The sequence below is a fragment of the Oculina patagonica genome, chromosome 2 (genome assembly GCF_052425735.1).
Source record: "Oculina patagonica isolate OP01 chromosome 2, crgOcupat, whole genome shotgun sequence".
Taxonomy (NCBI): Eukaryota; Metazoa; Cnidaria; class Anthozoa; order Scleractinia; family Oculinidae; genus Oculina; species Oculina patagonica.
The window spans coordinates 13232546-13248882 of record NC_135759.1 but is presented as its reverse complement, the minus strand read 5'-3'; the positions used below and the strand labels follow the sequence as shown (position 1 = coordinate 13248882).

The window sequence follows — 16337 nt, the reverse complement described above, 5'->3', positions numbered from 1 at the left end:
TTATTCACATCTTACCGAGTAAATCATGCGTTGTAACTGAATCAATCGATAACCCGCTAAAGAATCGTCACAGTCAGGTGATTAAGCAAATGTAGATGGAATTCATATCTTTTGAAATCTGATCGGCTATATTCGCTGTAGAATTTAGCGGCAGGAAATCGAAGGGACAGCAACATTCACACTGGTTATTTTAAACACAAACTTCATCTACAAGAAATGAATATGAACCTTTAGCTGCTGACGAAGTTTGTCAACTATTAATTAGCGTATCAATTTCAGGCGAGAACCTTTTCCACGAAGCCATCGAATATGGGATAGGAAATTATTTTATAGACTTAAAGGTAAGTAAAATATTAAGAAACCCATGTACTTGTCTAAACGACCAAACATTGTTTATCATGCAAAACGTTTCATCGAAATACACGTTGCCCGATCTGGTTCATATTTTACGATGAACAATGTTTGATAATTTAACCTTTTTATCTTTGAAAATGCTGGGTAAAAATGTTTGTTCATTCCGCCGGACATTAGAATCCTACCAATTTAACTTGGCTGAAGACTACTATCTTCAAAATATGACAGTTTACCGACATATTTAGTGAAGTATATCTAAACAAACGTGGCATCTGATTATGGGTGTATGAAGGGGTGGGTCTATATTGAGATCGGGATTGAGATACTAGTAAATATGCCCGTGATAATAATAATAACAAACGAGCAGTGGTGAAGCTATTAAAAAAAAAACCAAGTAATGTCTCCAGGCTTCATTTACAACTCCTTTGAATAAAACCGTTCTTTAATTTGCATATTGCTAGTCGGTAATCTTAGTCGGTAATCCTTCATCTTGAACCACTTCAGTTTCAATCACTGAGTCCACCCTGAATAAGAATGTTAAAACTTTTTTAATGAGACGCCACCTTTTTGTCACCGCTGAATGTACTTCTAAAACTAGTTTACGTGAATAATGAAGACAGACCTTCATATGCGCTTTTTTATTGTTCATGGACCGATCAGTCAAGCCCTGGATTTTGAAAGATAAATAACCAATTAGTAGTTAAGAGATCGTGGAGTACCCTCAGCAAATATCGCCTGTGCCCATGTTGTGTTTAATGTCTCTTCAACATATCCCTTCGTGTGGAAATATCGCCTAGGGTGTACTAAATGTAACAAATCGAAAATTCTTAAACTTGACCAGAATGTAGGTCTAGTGGAACTGTTGATATAAAAAATACCTTAAAACAGACTTTCCTGTAAAGAAAACGGCTACGAAGACGGTCAAACCGTAATCGTCACCGATTGCTTGCTGGTTAAACTTTTAAGTTCAACCAGTAAAGTATTTTTTAGTAACAGTTACACTAGACCTACATTCTGTCCAAGTTTGAGAATTATCGGTTTGATTCATTTTGCACCGAAGGGGCATGCTACAGAGAAATAATCACAACATGGGCACACGAGAAAATGTAGCAGGACGTGTTGTAATGAAAACGTCCCCTCGTGTGTGCTGCACGGTTCGCTGCAACATGTCCCCGTCACATTTCCTTGTGTGTTTCATGTTTTGATTTCGTCCCTGCTTGCTACATGTTGTGCGTCAGCACTTTAATACTTTCATTTTACACGGCTTGGCTGCATACAGAGTACACTAACACCATTCTCTCCGGCTGTTTTATTTCAATTCATGAAAGCAGAATGTCTGGAATGGCTCGCGTAACAGTCTTCGTCATGTTATTACACTTCATCGGACAAAACTGTAGTAAGGGTGAGGATCATTTGAATATCACACCTAGCTTAAAACCTTATAATACAGTGTACTATACCGAATAGCTGGAATGGGATCACAATTATTAGTAAAGTTCTTTCCTTTAGTAGCTTTATTTCTCCAGGTGTAAAAATCGGCAGGAAAAAGATAGAAGTGATTCATAAGGGAAAACCATTACAAGGTAACTGCACGTCAAAAAGGTGGAGACATGATGCATGTTATAGTTATCTTATTTTAAACAGGTGTTTGGATTAGGGACTGGTTGGAAATTTTCAATACGTTTCTGTCTTAATTTGTCGTGATATTTGTTTTATCTTGCGTGTTGTGTTGCATGTAGATCTGGTGATCCTTGACAGTCGCGTAGCTCCGCATGACCTTGACAACTTGAATGCGTTTGTGAAACCAAAACTGCTTGAAGACAGTAGAGATGAGGGAAGTAAGTAACGGTAACTGATCGGCTGTTAGTTCAGCAGTCCAAAAAACCGTCGGATAACCGTTTCTATTGCTGTACGTTTATCGAGAAATACAGTTAGAACTTCTCTTTAAACAAACGTATTCAGGACAGAACGAGTTAGCTAACAAATCATGAAACATGCAATAGGTGTTTTCTTTCAGGGATACTAAAAGTTTGAAAACTTGATGAAAACTTAAGTCATCTTTGTTCTCTCTTTAGTGATGCTTCAGGAAAATGGAATTGAAGACTTTCATCCATTAGATGTTTCCCTGGATACAGAAGACGATCCGTATGAAGGCGAAAAGTACAAAAATGGAATCGACCAGATATCAGTTTCCGATAGCAATCAGAAAGATGGTGGGTATGGTTTACGGGACATGCCGGAATATAACGTGGAAACCAAAGCAGACTTTAAAGGGAATCAAGAAGCAATTGACTGGCTTATGAAAGATCCTAACGACTTTAACGTGAAGTCGTTTGAGGACAGCAGTGTGTTAGGAGATAAAGAAAGTTTCAGCCAAAACAGTTACTCCACCTATAAAGAAAATCAAGATGAAACTGAAGAAAAAGCCCAAACTAATTTCCATCACAGAAATGAAGGCAGTAAAAGACATCACGACTCGTCAATAGAGGACAGCACCCCGTTTGGGCATGGCAGTAACTTGCATTCTGTCCAAGACTATAATCAAGATGAAGATGACATATCGAATCACATCAACGCTGAAAGCAACACGCGCCTTGCTAAGACAACAAAATGGGGAGACAAATATGACGACTTCCAAGATTCCGACTACTCTGATAATGATAATATAGGTCAACGGCAAAAATCGTGGGAGAGTATTAGTGACGGCGTTGATGACGGCACCACTGATAGATCGTACAACGAATATGATAAAGACACTCAAGATTATGATGAACAGAGACCTCGAGTATCTTCCATGAAGAATCTTAACAAACGAATTCAAAGTCAAGATGCAAAATTATACAAAGAACTAGAAAACTTCGCAAAGACTGATAACTACGAGAATATCGATGATACTGATAATCTGGGAAACTTTGATGACCAGAGCAGTGACTTCGAAACCCTCGGAAGAAAATATGAAGACCCGGAAGATCGCGAGGAAGAATTAGACTCCAACGGTGAAGACAACAATTCAATGTTAAAAGGCAAAAACTCTGATCGTGGAAGAAATGTTGAATGGAAGGGTGGCGAAAGCACTCATACAAATGATCAATCTGATACTGAGAATTCAGATACTGACATTAATAATGAGGTGTATTCCGATGGTAGTGGTACAGTTTTTGACAAACTAGACAACAAGTTTGCACAAAACGACATGGCGGATGAGGCTGAAGACAACGACAAGGAGAAGTCGAATTCCAAAAGTATCAATAGTCCTGATCCAGAAATTGTCAGCAGCAAAACTAATCCTGCAAATACTAAAGAAAAATTGAAGGAACTGAAAAACGATAAAACACATAACACTGGAAATAAACATGTAAACCAAAAAACTGACAGTTTAACAAATGACCTGAAGAACATCGACAAAAGTCAGGATGAAAGAATTTTCAATAAGGCTAAAGATACGCAAACTATTTCTTCTAATGAAAAGGAAGTGCTCGACAACAGTAAAACAGTGCATGGAAGAGTACAAGGGACAGTGCAAGGGACAACAATTAATTTTAAAAATGAAAATGAAAACCACGTCCCCACTGATGGAGTTGTTAACGATGCAATAATCACGATCGCATCCTCTAAAGTCGAAGGAGTCAACAAACATGGCAATGGCGAAACAAAAGTTACTCAGCATTCAGATTCTGGCACAGAAAGAGTGCCAGTTACTGTTTCCAAAGTTTTCGACGAAATTGGAAAAGGCACATCAAAAAACACAGGTGAAGAAACTCTTTTCCCTGAAGACAAGCTTATATCACGCGGCACCAACGGAAAGAAGTTAATGCGGCAAAATGTAAAAGACGCTCGGGAACAGAAGCCTGACACAAAACTGTCTGCTGCCATCGAGAAACCAAAGCTTAGCCAGAAAATAAAGATGCTTCATAACGGCCAGGCACATAACTACAAAAATCATAATAAAAAGCCAACGTCAACTGGTTTTCGAAGAAACCAACAAAGCAACGATCCTTTATCGAGTATTTACTCCCTAGCAGACCTTACAAAAATAGAAAACATTATATCATATTTGAGAGGAACTGGGACCCCAAAATCTGTTCCAACGAGATCCTCAAGATTCACACCAACAAGTGTTTCACTGAAGAATCTTTACTATTATCCATTACATCCAACGCCTCAGGAACAAAATGATGACATTCCCGGTGTAAAAGGTAAGGGGCTCGATATCTTATTTTAGCATACACCAAAGCACAGGCCAATGTTTTTTTTTTTTGCTGCTTTAAAAATTCGATGGTATATCTTACAGTATTTGTTAGCTTATGCAGCAATAGTAACAAGATCAACACAAGTAAATGAAGCAAATATGAACGTATGTAACAGAAAATATCGCTTTTTTAAACAAAAAAGATTGTCCTAGTTCCATAAGCAAAATATACTACTTACTTATTACTTGAATTAGCTTGGTAATAAAAGAAAACTTGCAACCGATTGCTTTAATCTAACGTACTCAGACAAAAGGATAGTTTTGTTTTGCAGTGAATTTTATTTCGTATTTACTGTTTGTTGCTGAAAATTGCTCTTTATCACTCGAAAGCGGAATGCCGCCGACCACGATTTTCAACTCTTTTTTATGAATATACTGGCAGTTATGGTAATTAGTGTGTAATTCACTTGCAATTTTGATCTTCAGATGGTACGTTCAGTGAATGGAATGACTGGTCCTCATGCTCAGTGACTTGTGGAAAAGGTTCCTCCGTAAGGGCGCGCATCTGTCTCGTGACCACATGCTCTCAAAAAGATTTGGTTCAGACAAAAAGCTGCCGGAAACCTGTTTGTGCAGGTATATCACAAATCCTTGATGTCCCAGAATTACGACTCGTGATACTAAATCTAGGTATACATGTACTTACTCGCACCTTTTCTTTATTCCCATGTTATGTCAGATGAAGTGGCAAGGGAATCGTTGGAAGAGCATAACAAGCTCAGAGCCAGACATTTCTCACCACCGCTGTCGTGGTCAGCTCCCTTAGCAAGAAAGGCTCAGAAGATTGCTCAAAGTCTGGCGGCAAAGGATTTTCTTACTTTGGACGACCTTCGAGAACCCCAAGGAGAGAGTGTTGCTCAAACACTGTATACTGGTGAAAGTACAGCAAAAAAGGCGATAGAGAAGTGGTACAGCGAAATTCAGTCGTACAGTTTTTCGTATCCAAAAATAAACGATAAAACGCGACATTTTGTGCAAATTGTGTGGAAAGGAACGAGGAAAATGGGACTAGCTGTAGCAAAAAGCGCCAGTGGAGAGTACGCTTTTGTGGTCGCTCTTTACGATCCACCGATTTCTAGCGAGGGCCATTTAAGGCAAAACATTCTTCGACCTGGACTCAAGCATGATCTGTATGCAACATTTAGAAGAAAACGTCTTGCAAAAGTCAAATGACCTAACTATTGTTATTATTTCAATGTTACGAATACAAAATTTGTAGAGCTTGAAAAACACTACTAACGGAAGAAGCCGCAAATAGAACACCATTCGGAAGATACAGTCGAAAACCGTTAATAAGGACGCCAGAGCGATCAAGTAGCAACCATACTAAGTATTCGAATTGACGGGGTGTCCCTGTTATTCGAGTAAATTTTAACGAAACGATATGGGCTTTTTGCATGCGCGGGTGTCCGTCAAAACGATTGGAAGGTATTTGAGAAATGTTCACATTTCAATGGCGACAAAGCTAACAATCGTGCATGCGCGGTTACGGAGCCTGAGTTGCGCGTTAATAAAAAAAATACTCGAAGCTCTTTGAAGATGAGAGCTAAAATAACACATTTGGTTTTGGTATTTTGCATAAGCATTTCATCTCATGCATTGAACGGTAATCGTTGCAATTGACGGGAAATTTGACTAGAACAAACATCGACACATATACTGAGCGGTACAAACAAACCGCAAGAAGCATGTAATAAAAAGAAATTTATATACTGTGGTTCCCAGTCCCTGTGACCAAGATCTCATTTTCTCAGTGAAAATTTGCCCAAATCCAGTTCCCATTTTTACCCCTTCAGGCCAGCCACTCTATTGAAGAGCACTGTGGAGAAATGACTTCCAAACCTTTTCTCATTTATACTCCAACGGGTTTCTAATTATGGTTGACTTCAAGCAGTTCAATACGTTAAGAGGTCCATGCTTTTAAATGCAAGTAAAGAGGCGATTGTCCCAAGTTTTTGTCCAATTTTTGTAAAGGAAAACGCCTAAAGACCTCAGTTTAAGAGCATACCTGCGGTCAACTTTAAAGTATAAAACAAGAACATTGAGAAGCTTGAGAAGCTTAAAATCGGGCGCTTTGCCTTGAAAGGCAGGGTTCAGTACAGCAGAAACCACGAAGCAGTTACTTAAGTAGCACTCAGTCCGACTGTGTTTGTGTAAGTCACAGGGCTTGCATGAGCTGTATTAGTGTGCATAATATAATATCTAGAACGTTGTCGAGATTGCATTATTACTTAATGACATGATGGTTTCAATTTATAAATGTATCTCACAAAATACAAATAAACGATTGAAGTAGACGACTAGACAATGTAAAGTTTTAAGACTTAGCAAAGTGCAGTGTATTGGTAATACTGTAAGGTGCGGTTTCACCTGAAGGTCGTGTGCTTTTCGGTATTTTCCAGGCATTGCACTTTGATGGGACAGTACTACAACTGTTTACCGGGGAACTACTATTGTCGAGAAAATGATCACAACTTGTTGATGAATGATTGAACATTTGTTTCATACCATTACTGTAATAGCAATTGATGAAGGCTTTTAGTCCTGAACCAAAGTATAAGGACTGGGAAATACTGAAACCCATTATCAGCCACCTTAAACGGAAATATCTTGTTGGTGTTTCAAGGAATCCAAGGAAACTTCGCTCATCCCATGTATCTATGTATTGCGGTATTTTGTAATTTTTTGAGTGATTTTTGGGGATGTTTGGCAGGTGATAGTTTTTTTAAAAGAATTAGTAAAATTTAGACAACTAAGAAATATTGAAAATTTAATGTGAATTTAACATTGGAATTTGAAGTTAGAAATTGGCAGACGGACACCAAACAGTCCCGTGACATCTTGGAGTGTTTTTGCATGGGGGTCAACTGTGTGATGATGTTTCCATTTTTTTCTTCAATCCCCACTGATAGAGAACTGTTGTTGGTGTTATGCTGGTGTTATCACATGTCAAGCCTTTAACAAGGTACGAAAGAACACAAGGATTTAAATTATTCTGGTGCTCAATTTTTGCGTAACTAAAATTAATGTTACTCAAATTCCTGATGGATTCTGTCTTAAACTGTTACGAGCTTAGTATTTCCAAATTATTGCATGTCAATGTAAAGCAAGACAAGACATGCCTTGGTTCTTATGTAATTCTCTTAAAAACACATAAGATATTGACTATAATTTTGTCTGTGCTATGGCAATTCACAGTGGGGTGGTCTTGATGTGTCTTTAACTTGTGCACTGGACTGGACTAGTAAAACGCGGACTAGTAAAACGCGGACTTGTAAAACGCCTCTAGACACTTCGAATTCCTTGGCCACAATCATCTTACGGCTCTCTTCAATACATAATGTCTCAAAAAAACAGTAACCTCCGAAAGAAGTCAGAAGCAAATAAGGTCGAAAGACCGAATTTGAACATATAACGGCAAATGTTCTAATGTCACGAACGTAGGAGTCGTGTAGGCCCGTCACCTTTATTTACCACATACTGCCCCCAAATTAAAACAGTACCCTCAGAAAGAAGTCAGAAGCAAATAAGGTCGAAAGACCGAATTTAAACATTTAACGGCAAATATTCTAATGTCACGAACGTAGGAGTCGTGTAGGCCCGTCACCTTTATTTACGATTGACTGTTGATTTCTGGACGGGCCCCGTTCTACCTCGTGCGAGCAATACAAACGACTGCACTCAACAGACGTCAAGTAGTGGAAAGAAAGAAACATATGCACACAACTCATAGCATCAATCCCGTTGTTTTAGTAGGGGTTTGCAGAACGAACATGTGCTATACTGCAAAAACATCTCCACGCTAAAACAGACCATAGAGTGCTCAAAAAAGCTAGAAATATGCCGTCGAAGAAACACACAAGAGCTTCAAACACAAATTGTTTCGCTCGCTAAACCGTTTAGTTTTATCCGATTTACAAGCGCTTGTTTTACAAGTCCGCGTTCTACAAGTCCGTGCTTAACAAGCCCTTGTTTTACAAGTCCGCGTTTTACAAGTCCGCGTTTTACTAGTCCTCGTTTTACAAGTCCGCGTTTTACTAGTCCGCGTTTTACTAGTCCGCCTTTTACAAGTCCGCGTTTTACCTGAGTCCGCGTTTTACTAGTCCGCGTTTTACTAGTCCGCGTTATACTAGTCCGCGTTTTACAAGTCCGCGTTTTACTAGTCCGCGTTTTACTAGTCCAGTCCAGTCCTCGAAATACAGTATGCCAAAACTCCCCGCCCTCTAAAGATAAGTCCTTGACGGTTCTTGTCGTTTTTCGGTGCCTATTCATCTTCGGCATCTTTCTCATCCACCTCTCGTTCTGTCCTGTGTCTGTCATCACACGAAAGAAAAGCTGATTCTCAAAAAATCTGCCACAAAAGGAAATTGACAAAAACAATATGAAAACCATATATCGAAAGTTTCTTATTCTAAAATTTTATCATACGTCTTAATTCAGAGCTACAAAGAAGTTCCTCCTTTTGAGTTATTGATACTGTTCTTACAGTACCCTCTTTCCACTAGCGAAATTTTACAAAATTCCTTCGCGGCGAAAAGGTAGCGCGAATCCAGAACAGACTCCAATCGAGAGTGGGTTAATTCTAGATTACTATTAATTAACTATTACAACATTCATTTTTAAAATAGTTTCCCAAGCCGACTAAGCTAACTAAACGTCGAGTGTATCTTTCAGTAAACAAAACATGCCGTTATGACGCCGGAAATCCAGCTCACGCATACTATACCCCGTGACTCACGCAAACCTCCGACTTACGTGCTACTACAGTCATTCCTTTCTAAACATTTTTTTTTTTGACCACCACCGTACCTTTCTACCCAAAAAACTCATGAAACCGCCCGGTTTTAACCTGTTTTAACCTTTCAAAAATTAGAGCGTTCGAAACTAAATAAGATCCGTAATCACAAACAACATACAGCCGTTTACCAGCACTCTTTAAAACTCCTGAAACCCTTCAAAATCAGGCAAAATAAATCTTTGAAATAACCTTTATCAATGTTTCTTATTTTTTATTCAGTTCTATAAAATGCCTTTCATACACTACTGTCAAACAAAAATTTCAATTTCCTCAAAGTTTCAAGACAAAAGAATAACAAATATTTCGTGCACAATGTAATTTGATTAAGCCAATATTATCACGTCTAAAAATACTTCAAGCAATTCAGTGAAAACCCGTTTTTTTTTCGTATCAACGAAAACCACTTTCGAATAATCAATACATGAAAATAACAATAAGATCAAAAGGAACCTTTCTAATTATTTGAAGACTTTCAAAGCCGTGATATTATGCATCCAATCCGCGATAAAATTTAATTACAACAAAATCCAAGTTCTCATTTTGAATTCCATTTTTTCAGTTGATACCTTTATCCAACTTGTGAAAAATTCCATTCAAGTTCCTATTAATACTGTACATTCCCAATGTTTTGCTCAGGTCTTCAGAAGCGTCTTACTAACAAAATCTAAAATAATTCCAAAACATGCTGTACAAACATTCTACTCTTTGTGACTAACGACTTGACGACCAATTGTTCAGAAATGAAAATCGACACAGTTCTTGCTAAATAAAAAAAACGTTTTACGGCGGAGTCAGGCTCAAAAAATATACCGCAAGATCACACCCCCATTCATAGTCAGAAACCAGCAAACCATCTAGTTTGCTAAAAAAAAACACTGCGTGACATCAATGACGTTACCTTTTTCATTTACAAAAATAACTTTAACTTGTCAAAGTAAGTGCAATTTCACAATGGTGAATATCAGTACAGTTTGGGGCCCAGTTCTCGGCCGGGTCCAGTTCTCGGCCAGGTCCAGTTCTCGGCCACTTTGTGTTTAACGCGTTTTTTCACACTCCAGCTGAATCAAAAGAAAAAGGTATTTCCTTCAAACGATAGACTGATTCATGTGCTTTAAGTATCTTGAGTTTGATCGTTCAATTCGATATAGAAAGCTCACACGTCAAGTTTACGCGGAGGTAGGTGAATTTGCATTCCCGAAAAATTTGTTTGTTTACGGCTCCTTAAAATTCATGGATGTAGTTAAATTCGTATTTTATCCAAAAGCCCCCACCATACGAGCTAATTTTTGGCATGTGAAACGTAGAATAATTCAGCTTTCTGCTTTAGTTAACTTTTCGTTGAACCGTTGTATTTTTTGGTCTTAATTTACTTCGAAATTTTTTCTTGCGACGTTTGCGTATTTGCCAGTTCTCGGCCACCCTGTTCGCTATCACAGCTTAGCGCTTGGTTTTTAATATAATTTCATCTGCTGCTGCCAGAATGAAAGAAATAAATGTTTTAAAAATAAAGTTCAATCTTATCTCTAAGTTTTGAGCTGACTCTTGTCTTGTCTATTATTTCTACAACGCCTAAATCTTTCAAGACCTTTTCACTGCAAGATAAACCATCTAAATGCACGGGTCACACAATGCGGTTTTGCCAGAACCTGCACATAGGCAACTAGGCAAGTTAAAATCCTTCTTTTCTAAAGTAAAACAAAGCATCATAAAAATAATTTGGGATCGATATAGTATAAATAGGTTTACAGAGTGATTTTATGACTGTGAAAATTAATTGAGCATTTTTTTACAGATAATTACGCACAAGCTTTTTAGTGGCCGAGAACTGGGCCAAGGTGGCCGAGAACTGGGCCCACAAATGGAGCTTTTATTTTTATTATTGCTCGGGCAAATTAATTTTTGACCGGTCGATAGCTTTACACCAAAAAGCTGAATAATGTAGCTAGCTCTGGGAGAAATTTCAAGTTCCTGCGGTTCTTCTGAGGTAAGAAATACAAGTTTACGTCAAAAGTGGCCGAGAACTGGGCCAAGGTGGCCGAGAACTGGGCCCACAAATGGAGCTTTTATTTTTATTATTGCTCGGGCAAATTAATTTTTGACCGGTCGATAGCTTTACACCAAAAAGCTGAATAATGTAGCTAGCTCTGGGAGAAATTTCAAGTTCCTGCGGTTCTTCTGAGGTAAGAAATACAAGTTTACGTCAAAAGTGACCGAGAACTGGGCCAAGGTGGCCGAGAACTGGGCCCACAAATGGAGCTTTTATTTTTATTATTGCTCGGGCAAATTAATTTTTGATCGGTCGATAGCTTTACACCAAAAAGCTGAATAATGTAGCTAGCTCTGGGAGCAATTTCAAGTTCCTGCGGTTCTTCTGAGGTAAGAAATACAAGTTTACGTCAAAAGTGGCCGAGAACTGGGCCCCATACTGTACTTTGCCCCGTAAGCTTTTTTCTCTGTCCTTCCGCCGAAGCAAAAAAACACAACCTGATTACACATTAACCCAAAAGTCGACCAAGTGTGCCTGCAACGATTTCCTGTCAAAACTAAAATGAAAACCATTGCGGTATGCGTCACCCGTAGCGGTTTTGTAGCAACCCCAAGCTATCCCCGTCTTTTTGGCCGCGCCAGGAGACTACGCTCTAGGACGACCAAAGGGTAAACTATAAATCGGCCACGCCCGATTAACAAGTGAACCGTGATAGACATTTCCGATTTCGTATCATGCAAGATGACTTTTCTAACGATGGGTATAACTTTCGATACTGAACTGGAAACGAGCACTTCTTTGATGAAACTCGCGTTCTAATATAGAATAAGTTGAATTGTAACTGCTAGTCGGACAAAATCAGTAGTTAACAACGAGTCTCTGTATCAACAGGTGGGTTTTAGCTCAAACCAGACGCATTGAATATTAACGAAATAAGTATTTTCCTCGCTTGCCGTGTCTGTATAATTCTAAGAGACAGTTCAAATGCCTTTAAAAAACAAACGCGGCAAAAGCTGAGCAAATGCAGTGACGGGAAGAGTATTCAACGCAGAGACCACCTGTGTCGCGACAAGGAAGGCGGAGTTACACATCAAACGGCCTGTCGAAAACTAACACAACTGGGTGGTACTACAATAATGTAATGGAGGTATTTTCGACAACCCTTCAAAACAAATCGTGTTTGCTTGCGAAATGAAACACGAGAATTCCAGCTGACGAAAATGCATGATACCTTTTTCTTTTAAAGAACACATCGATACCGAGTTAATCGAGCACGCATTTGAACATAAGGTACGGCTTAAAAAAACAAACAGAACTCTCTTAACAATTCAGGTGAGACATTTATAGTGTAAGACAATTCTTCTAGTAAGCTTAAATAGTATCTTAAGTAATTTCTGATGTTGCTCATAAAGTAACTTAAATAATCGCTCATCTGTGAATCACTACCTGCTGTTGGCTTTCTCGTGAATAACACCAAACCAAGAGGTCACCAAATCGATACTTTACTGGCTACCAACTTGCTCATATGCCATTTGACATGCTGTCCTTCGATGGCGGTAGAGGGTGAGATGATGTAATGCAACTTGGATTCTTGATCGAACAGTTAGTGTAGAATAAAATGGAGATATGATGACTGAAGAAGACAAGGTAATATTTGTATACTGTTTGTTTACTTCTCAACTGTTTAGCAACAAACACCAATTTACTAAACGTACAATAAAAAGCAACAGCTTCACATTGTTCAACCGATTAACTGACTTCTAATAGCAACAGCTCTTTATCGACAGTAAGCCGTAAGGCAATAATTCGTCACTTTCTTCCAATACCGGTATCAAATCTATAATACGTTCCACGAGACTCATAAAACATTGTTAAAAAAATTAGGTTAAATTGTATGACGAAATCTATATAATGAAAGGTCCCATTTTCAGGTTCCTCGGTTGAGAGGATAAAGCAATGGATTTGAATCATCTTAGTTTAAAACGCGTGAGTCTCTTGCTGCTTATACCTGTCCTGATTCAAGCAAAAGGTGAGTCTTTTCTCATTTCTTTCAAAGGAAACAAATGTCTCGGTACCTCTGTTGTCGTGGTCATTGCTTCAGTGGAATAAAGATGTTTTTACAAAACGATCATGAAACGCAAAGGGTGAAGTCTCGTTAAGTCACATGCTGCATTTCACGGTGAAACGTTCAGTTCAGTGGATAATTTTGTGTACTTCTTCTGTATATCTTAGAATGCGTCGAAATTCAATGTGATTTTCTCACGTTTATTTTGGTAACTATGCAGAAGTGGGCACAAACAACACTATTACCACAAATCAAGTACTCATTGCAAACGCGACAAAGAAGAGTTCGGATGTTCTGATTAATACTGGTGTTGTTTTAACTAAAAAACCTCAGTCTGTGAGCCAGCTGTTTGGACGAAGTAATGGAAGAGTTGAAGTTCAACGACCGCTTGTGGAAGGTATATGCACTTTGTCGACTTGATTTTTACTGATAGCGATTCTGAAAAGTATTGTTAAGACTTTCTTACCAAGTCTTTAGCACGTTCCCCTTTCCTTTTCAACTTCTTTTTTTCATACACTATGTATTTTACACGTAAAATTCGCGTTAGGAGTGTCAGGAAGATGGGAGGGAGAAATCCAATTTCAAACTGGGCTACAGCGAGCCTGCCAGTGATAGGATGTAGTTAAATAGCAGAAACCAATAAAGTGTTATGGGTTTCTGATAATAGTCCTACAATGAGCTTTAGTTAATCCTTAGATAATCCTAACTTTTCTTTTGCCTGGTACCCAGAATATTTTAAATGAACCTGCTCAGACCAATTGCAAGACAATGTGCTGTTGATAAGCTGTTTGTGTCAATGTTCCTCAGAGAACGTCCATTGAATAACGGAAAAACATGCATTTTTTGTGCTTATAGATGGTACCGATGAAACACGTGCATACGAGGAAGAAGTAAGCGATACGGCTCCTGCTACAGATGTGTTAAGTGAAGTAACGGGCAGAGAGAGGAATAAGGAAGAGATACTAGATACTGTGCGGCCATACAAATCACATGATGACGACAAATATGACATCCAAGATGCCAGATCACAAGGTGGGTTTCACTAAGTTTGACATATTAAATTTATAAATGGGATAACACAGTTGCTACTCTTCATTCCATTCCATTCTAAAGTTCTATTCTTCGAGTAATTTTTCAGTTACAGCTTTTGTTTATCTACAACCAGAAATAATTCACCCTGCAACTGCTAACTGGATTCTTGCAGGTGGGCACATTTTTGGAAAAGAGTTAAACAAGCTTAAGAATAAAGGCTTACTGGCCGAGTCCGTGGACGACAAGCAAACGGCGTACGGATCAGATGAGTCAATTGCAGAAGGTGAGTTAACAGTCGCCGCTGCGTAAATACACCCTTTTCTCGTCAATTAGACAAATGCAACGATAGTTCTGTAACTAAACTGTACACAGCAAGTAAAGATAAAATTAGAGTTTTATTCACGCACAGAGAGCCTCCAGTTTTAAATAGTTTAAAGCTATTTTAAGGCAATGAAAAACGTATTGCCGTATTCCATCTTCTAAATGCTCCTTTTTATGCGTGATACTAGGTGCTACTATACTGAGTTGGTAAGGTAGGACGGGGAGATCTTAAGCTCAGTGAGCCAAATATTTACATTCAACCTGGGCTACTTTGGTAATAAATGATCAGGGCAGGTAAAGGGTTGAATCGCAGCCACGCCAGACATTGTTTTTTAGAGAATTCCATGTGTGTTAAGTACTCGGTGCCTGCTTCTTAAGATTCTGATATGTTCGCAACGAAGAGAAAAGTTCACAAAATGCCTTGATGTTCATCGAGTAAAAACAGTAGACATTTCCATTTTTAGAGACACACAAGCAAATACTACAATTTCTTTTCCCCTGCATGTGCATGATACCGACCAAAAGCCGCTTCACGTAAAACCCTCGAGATTTACATCGCCGAGGAAAAAGTAGATCAGCAGAAGAGACACGATGACAACAGAAACATCCAGTCTCCTCAGAATAAAACTGTTGCTGTCTTTAAACACGAAGATAGGCCCAAAAATACCAGTGGAACTGGAATTCTTCACAATAAGACCACCACCACAGCCACGACAATCCCCCCAAGTAACAGGAGCAGCAGCAGTAGTAGTAAGTATTAGGTGGCGGTTTAGAGGATCACGAGGTTTTGAGTTCTTAATTGTGGGATTTAAACGTTTAATTTGTTTACGGTAGTTGAAAACTCGTATGCTGTAATTGGGGTTATAAAGGTTAATCGTAAGGGAGTATCTCAATTTCTTTGAATTATGAAGCCCAGATGTAACACCACTAAAACAAACTGCGTTACTCTTGTCTATCAACACAGATGCAGTATTCCAAGAAGCCCTCGTGGCTCATAACAAACTGAGAGCGATGCATCACGTGTTACCTCTTCAGTGGAATGCAACCCTAGCTGAACATGCACAACGGACAGCGGAATCTGTAGCCAGCGATCCTTCCACCTTCCAAGGCGAGCCGGTCGGTGAGAATATCGCTCAGATCTGGCACGACTTACCGAGAGCGCCTCTGAAGGCGACAACCATATGGTACAGTGAGAAGAAGTCCTTCAGTTTCTCTTATCCAGAGCTGAACGATAAAGTGAAGCACTTTACACAGATGGTTTGGAAAGACACGACTCAGTTAGGAATGGGTGCAGCACCAAGCCCCAGCGGCAAGTACGTCATAGTAGTAGCACTGTACAGACCCCTGGGAAATGACATTCATCGCATCAGGGACAACGTGCAGAGAGCGGGGCCCGCACAGGATGTGTATGCCACAATAAAGGAGAAGATTTCCAAACCAAATGCAAAATGACACACAATTTCAAAAGAACATGAAGGATTTTAGACGAACAACATTTAATCACCAACCCTGGCCGCTTCGAACTTAGTGA

The 16337-nt window shown here is 39.0% G+C and overlaps 2 protein-coding genes across 5 annotated transcripts; both read left to right on the top strand.

Annotated features, from left to right (window-relative positions):
- The first annotated feature begins 90 nt into the window (after nucleotides 1-90).
- LOC144638749 (uncharacterized) lies at nucleotides 91-6556 on the top strand. 2 transcript variants are annotated; one of them, XM_078498013.1, is made up of 7 exons: nucleotides 91-341; nucleotides 1686-1756; nucleotides 1881-1937; nucleotides 2094-2192; nucleotides 2430-4550; nucleotides 5030-5179; nucleotides 5283-6556. In XM_078498013.1, the coding sequence occupies exons 2-7, from the start codon at nucleotides 1687-1689 to the stop codon at nucleotides 5774-5776; spliced, it is 2991 nt and encodes a 996-aa protein (XP_078354139.1). In that variant the 5' UTR covers nucleotides 91-341; nucleotide 1686; the 3' UTR covers nucleotides 5777-6556. The 2 variants fall into 2 exon arrangements, with proteins under 2 accessions (XP_078354139.1, XP_078354130.1); XM_078498004.1 differs by lacking the exon at nucleotides 91-341 and having other exon boundaries at nucleotides 1469-1756.
- Nucleotides 6557-12274: 5718 nt separating this feature from the next.
- LOC144639307 (uncharacterized) lies at nucleotides 12275-16265 on the top strand. 3 transcript variants are annotated; one of them, XM_078498626.1, is made up of 7 exons: nucleotides 12275-12720; nucleotides 13320-13417; nucleotides 13674-13850; nucleotides 14309-14485; nucleotides 14658-14768; nucleotides 15332-15556; nucleotides 15771-16265. In XM_078498626.1, exons 2-7 carry the CDS (start codon nucleotides 13345-13347, stop codon nucleotides 16256-16258), a joined length of 1251 nt encoding a protein of 416 aa, XP_078354752.1. In that variant the 5' UTR covers nucleotides 12275-12720; nucleotides 13320-13344; the 3' UTR covers nucleotides 16259-16265. The 3 variants fall into 3 exon arrangements, with proteins under 3 accessions (XP_078354752.1, XP_078354742.1, XP_078354759.1); XM_078498616.1 differs by lacking the exon at nucleotides 12275-12720 and adding an exon at nucleotides 12827-13035; XM_078498633.1 differs by lacking the exons at nucleotides 12275-12720; nucleotides 15332-15556 and adding an exon at nucleotides 12833-13035.
- Nucleotides 16266-16337: the final 72 nt, after the last annotated feature.

What these genes read in the sequence shown, in the direction of transcription:
- LOC144638749 (XM_078498004.1), top strand. Translation starts at nt 1,579, where the DNA reads ATGTTGTGCGTCAGCACTTTAATACTTTCATTTTACACGGCTTGGCTG. An exon ending in TAAGGGAAAACCATTACAAG is followed by an intron (nt 1,938 to 2,093) that starts GTAACTGCACGT and finishes TGTTGCATGTAG; the next exon opens with ATCTGGTGATCCTTGACAGT. An exon ending in CCGGAAACCTGTTTGTGCAG is followed by an intron (nt 5,180 to 5,282) that starts GTATATCACAAA and finishes ATGTTATGTCAG; the next exon opens with ATGAAGTGGCAAGGGAATCG.
- LOC144639307 (XM_078498626.1), top strand. Translation starts at nt 13,345, where the DNA reads ATGGATTTGAATCATCTTAGTTTAAAACGCGTGAGTCTCTTGCTGCTT. An exon ending in CCAAGATGCCAGATCACAAG is followed by an intron (nt 14,486 to 14,657) that starts GTGGGTTTCACT and finishes GGATTCTTGCAG; the next exon opens with GTGGGCACATTTTTGGAAAA. An exon ending in AGATGAGTCAATTGCAGAAG is followed by an intron (nt 14,769 to 15,331) that starts GTGAGTTAACAG and finishes ACCGACCAAAAG; the next exon opens with CCGCTTCACGTAAAACCCTC.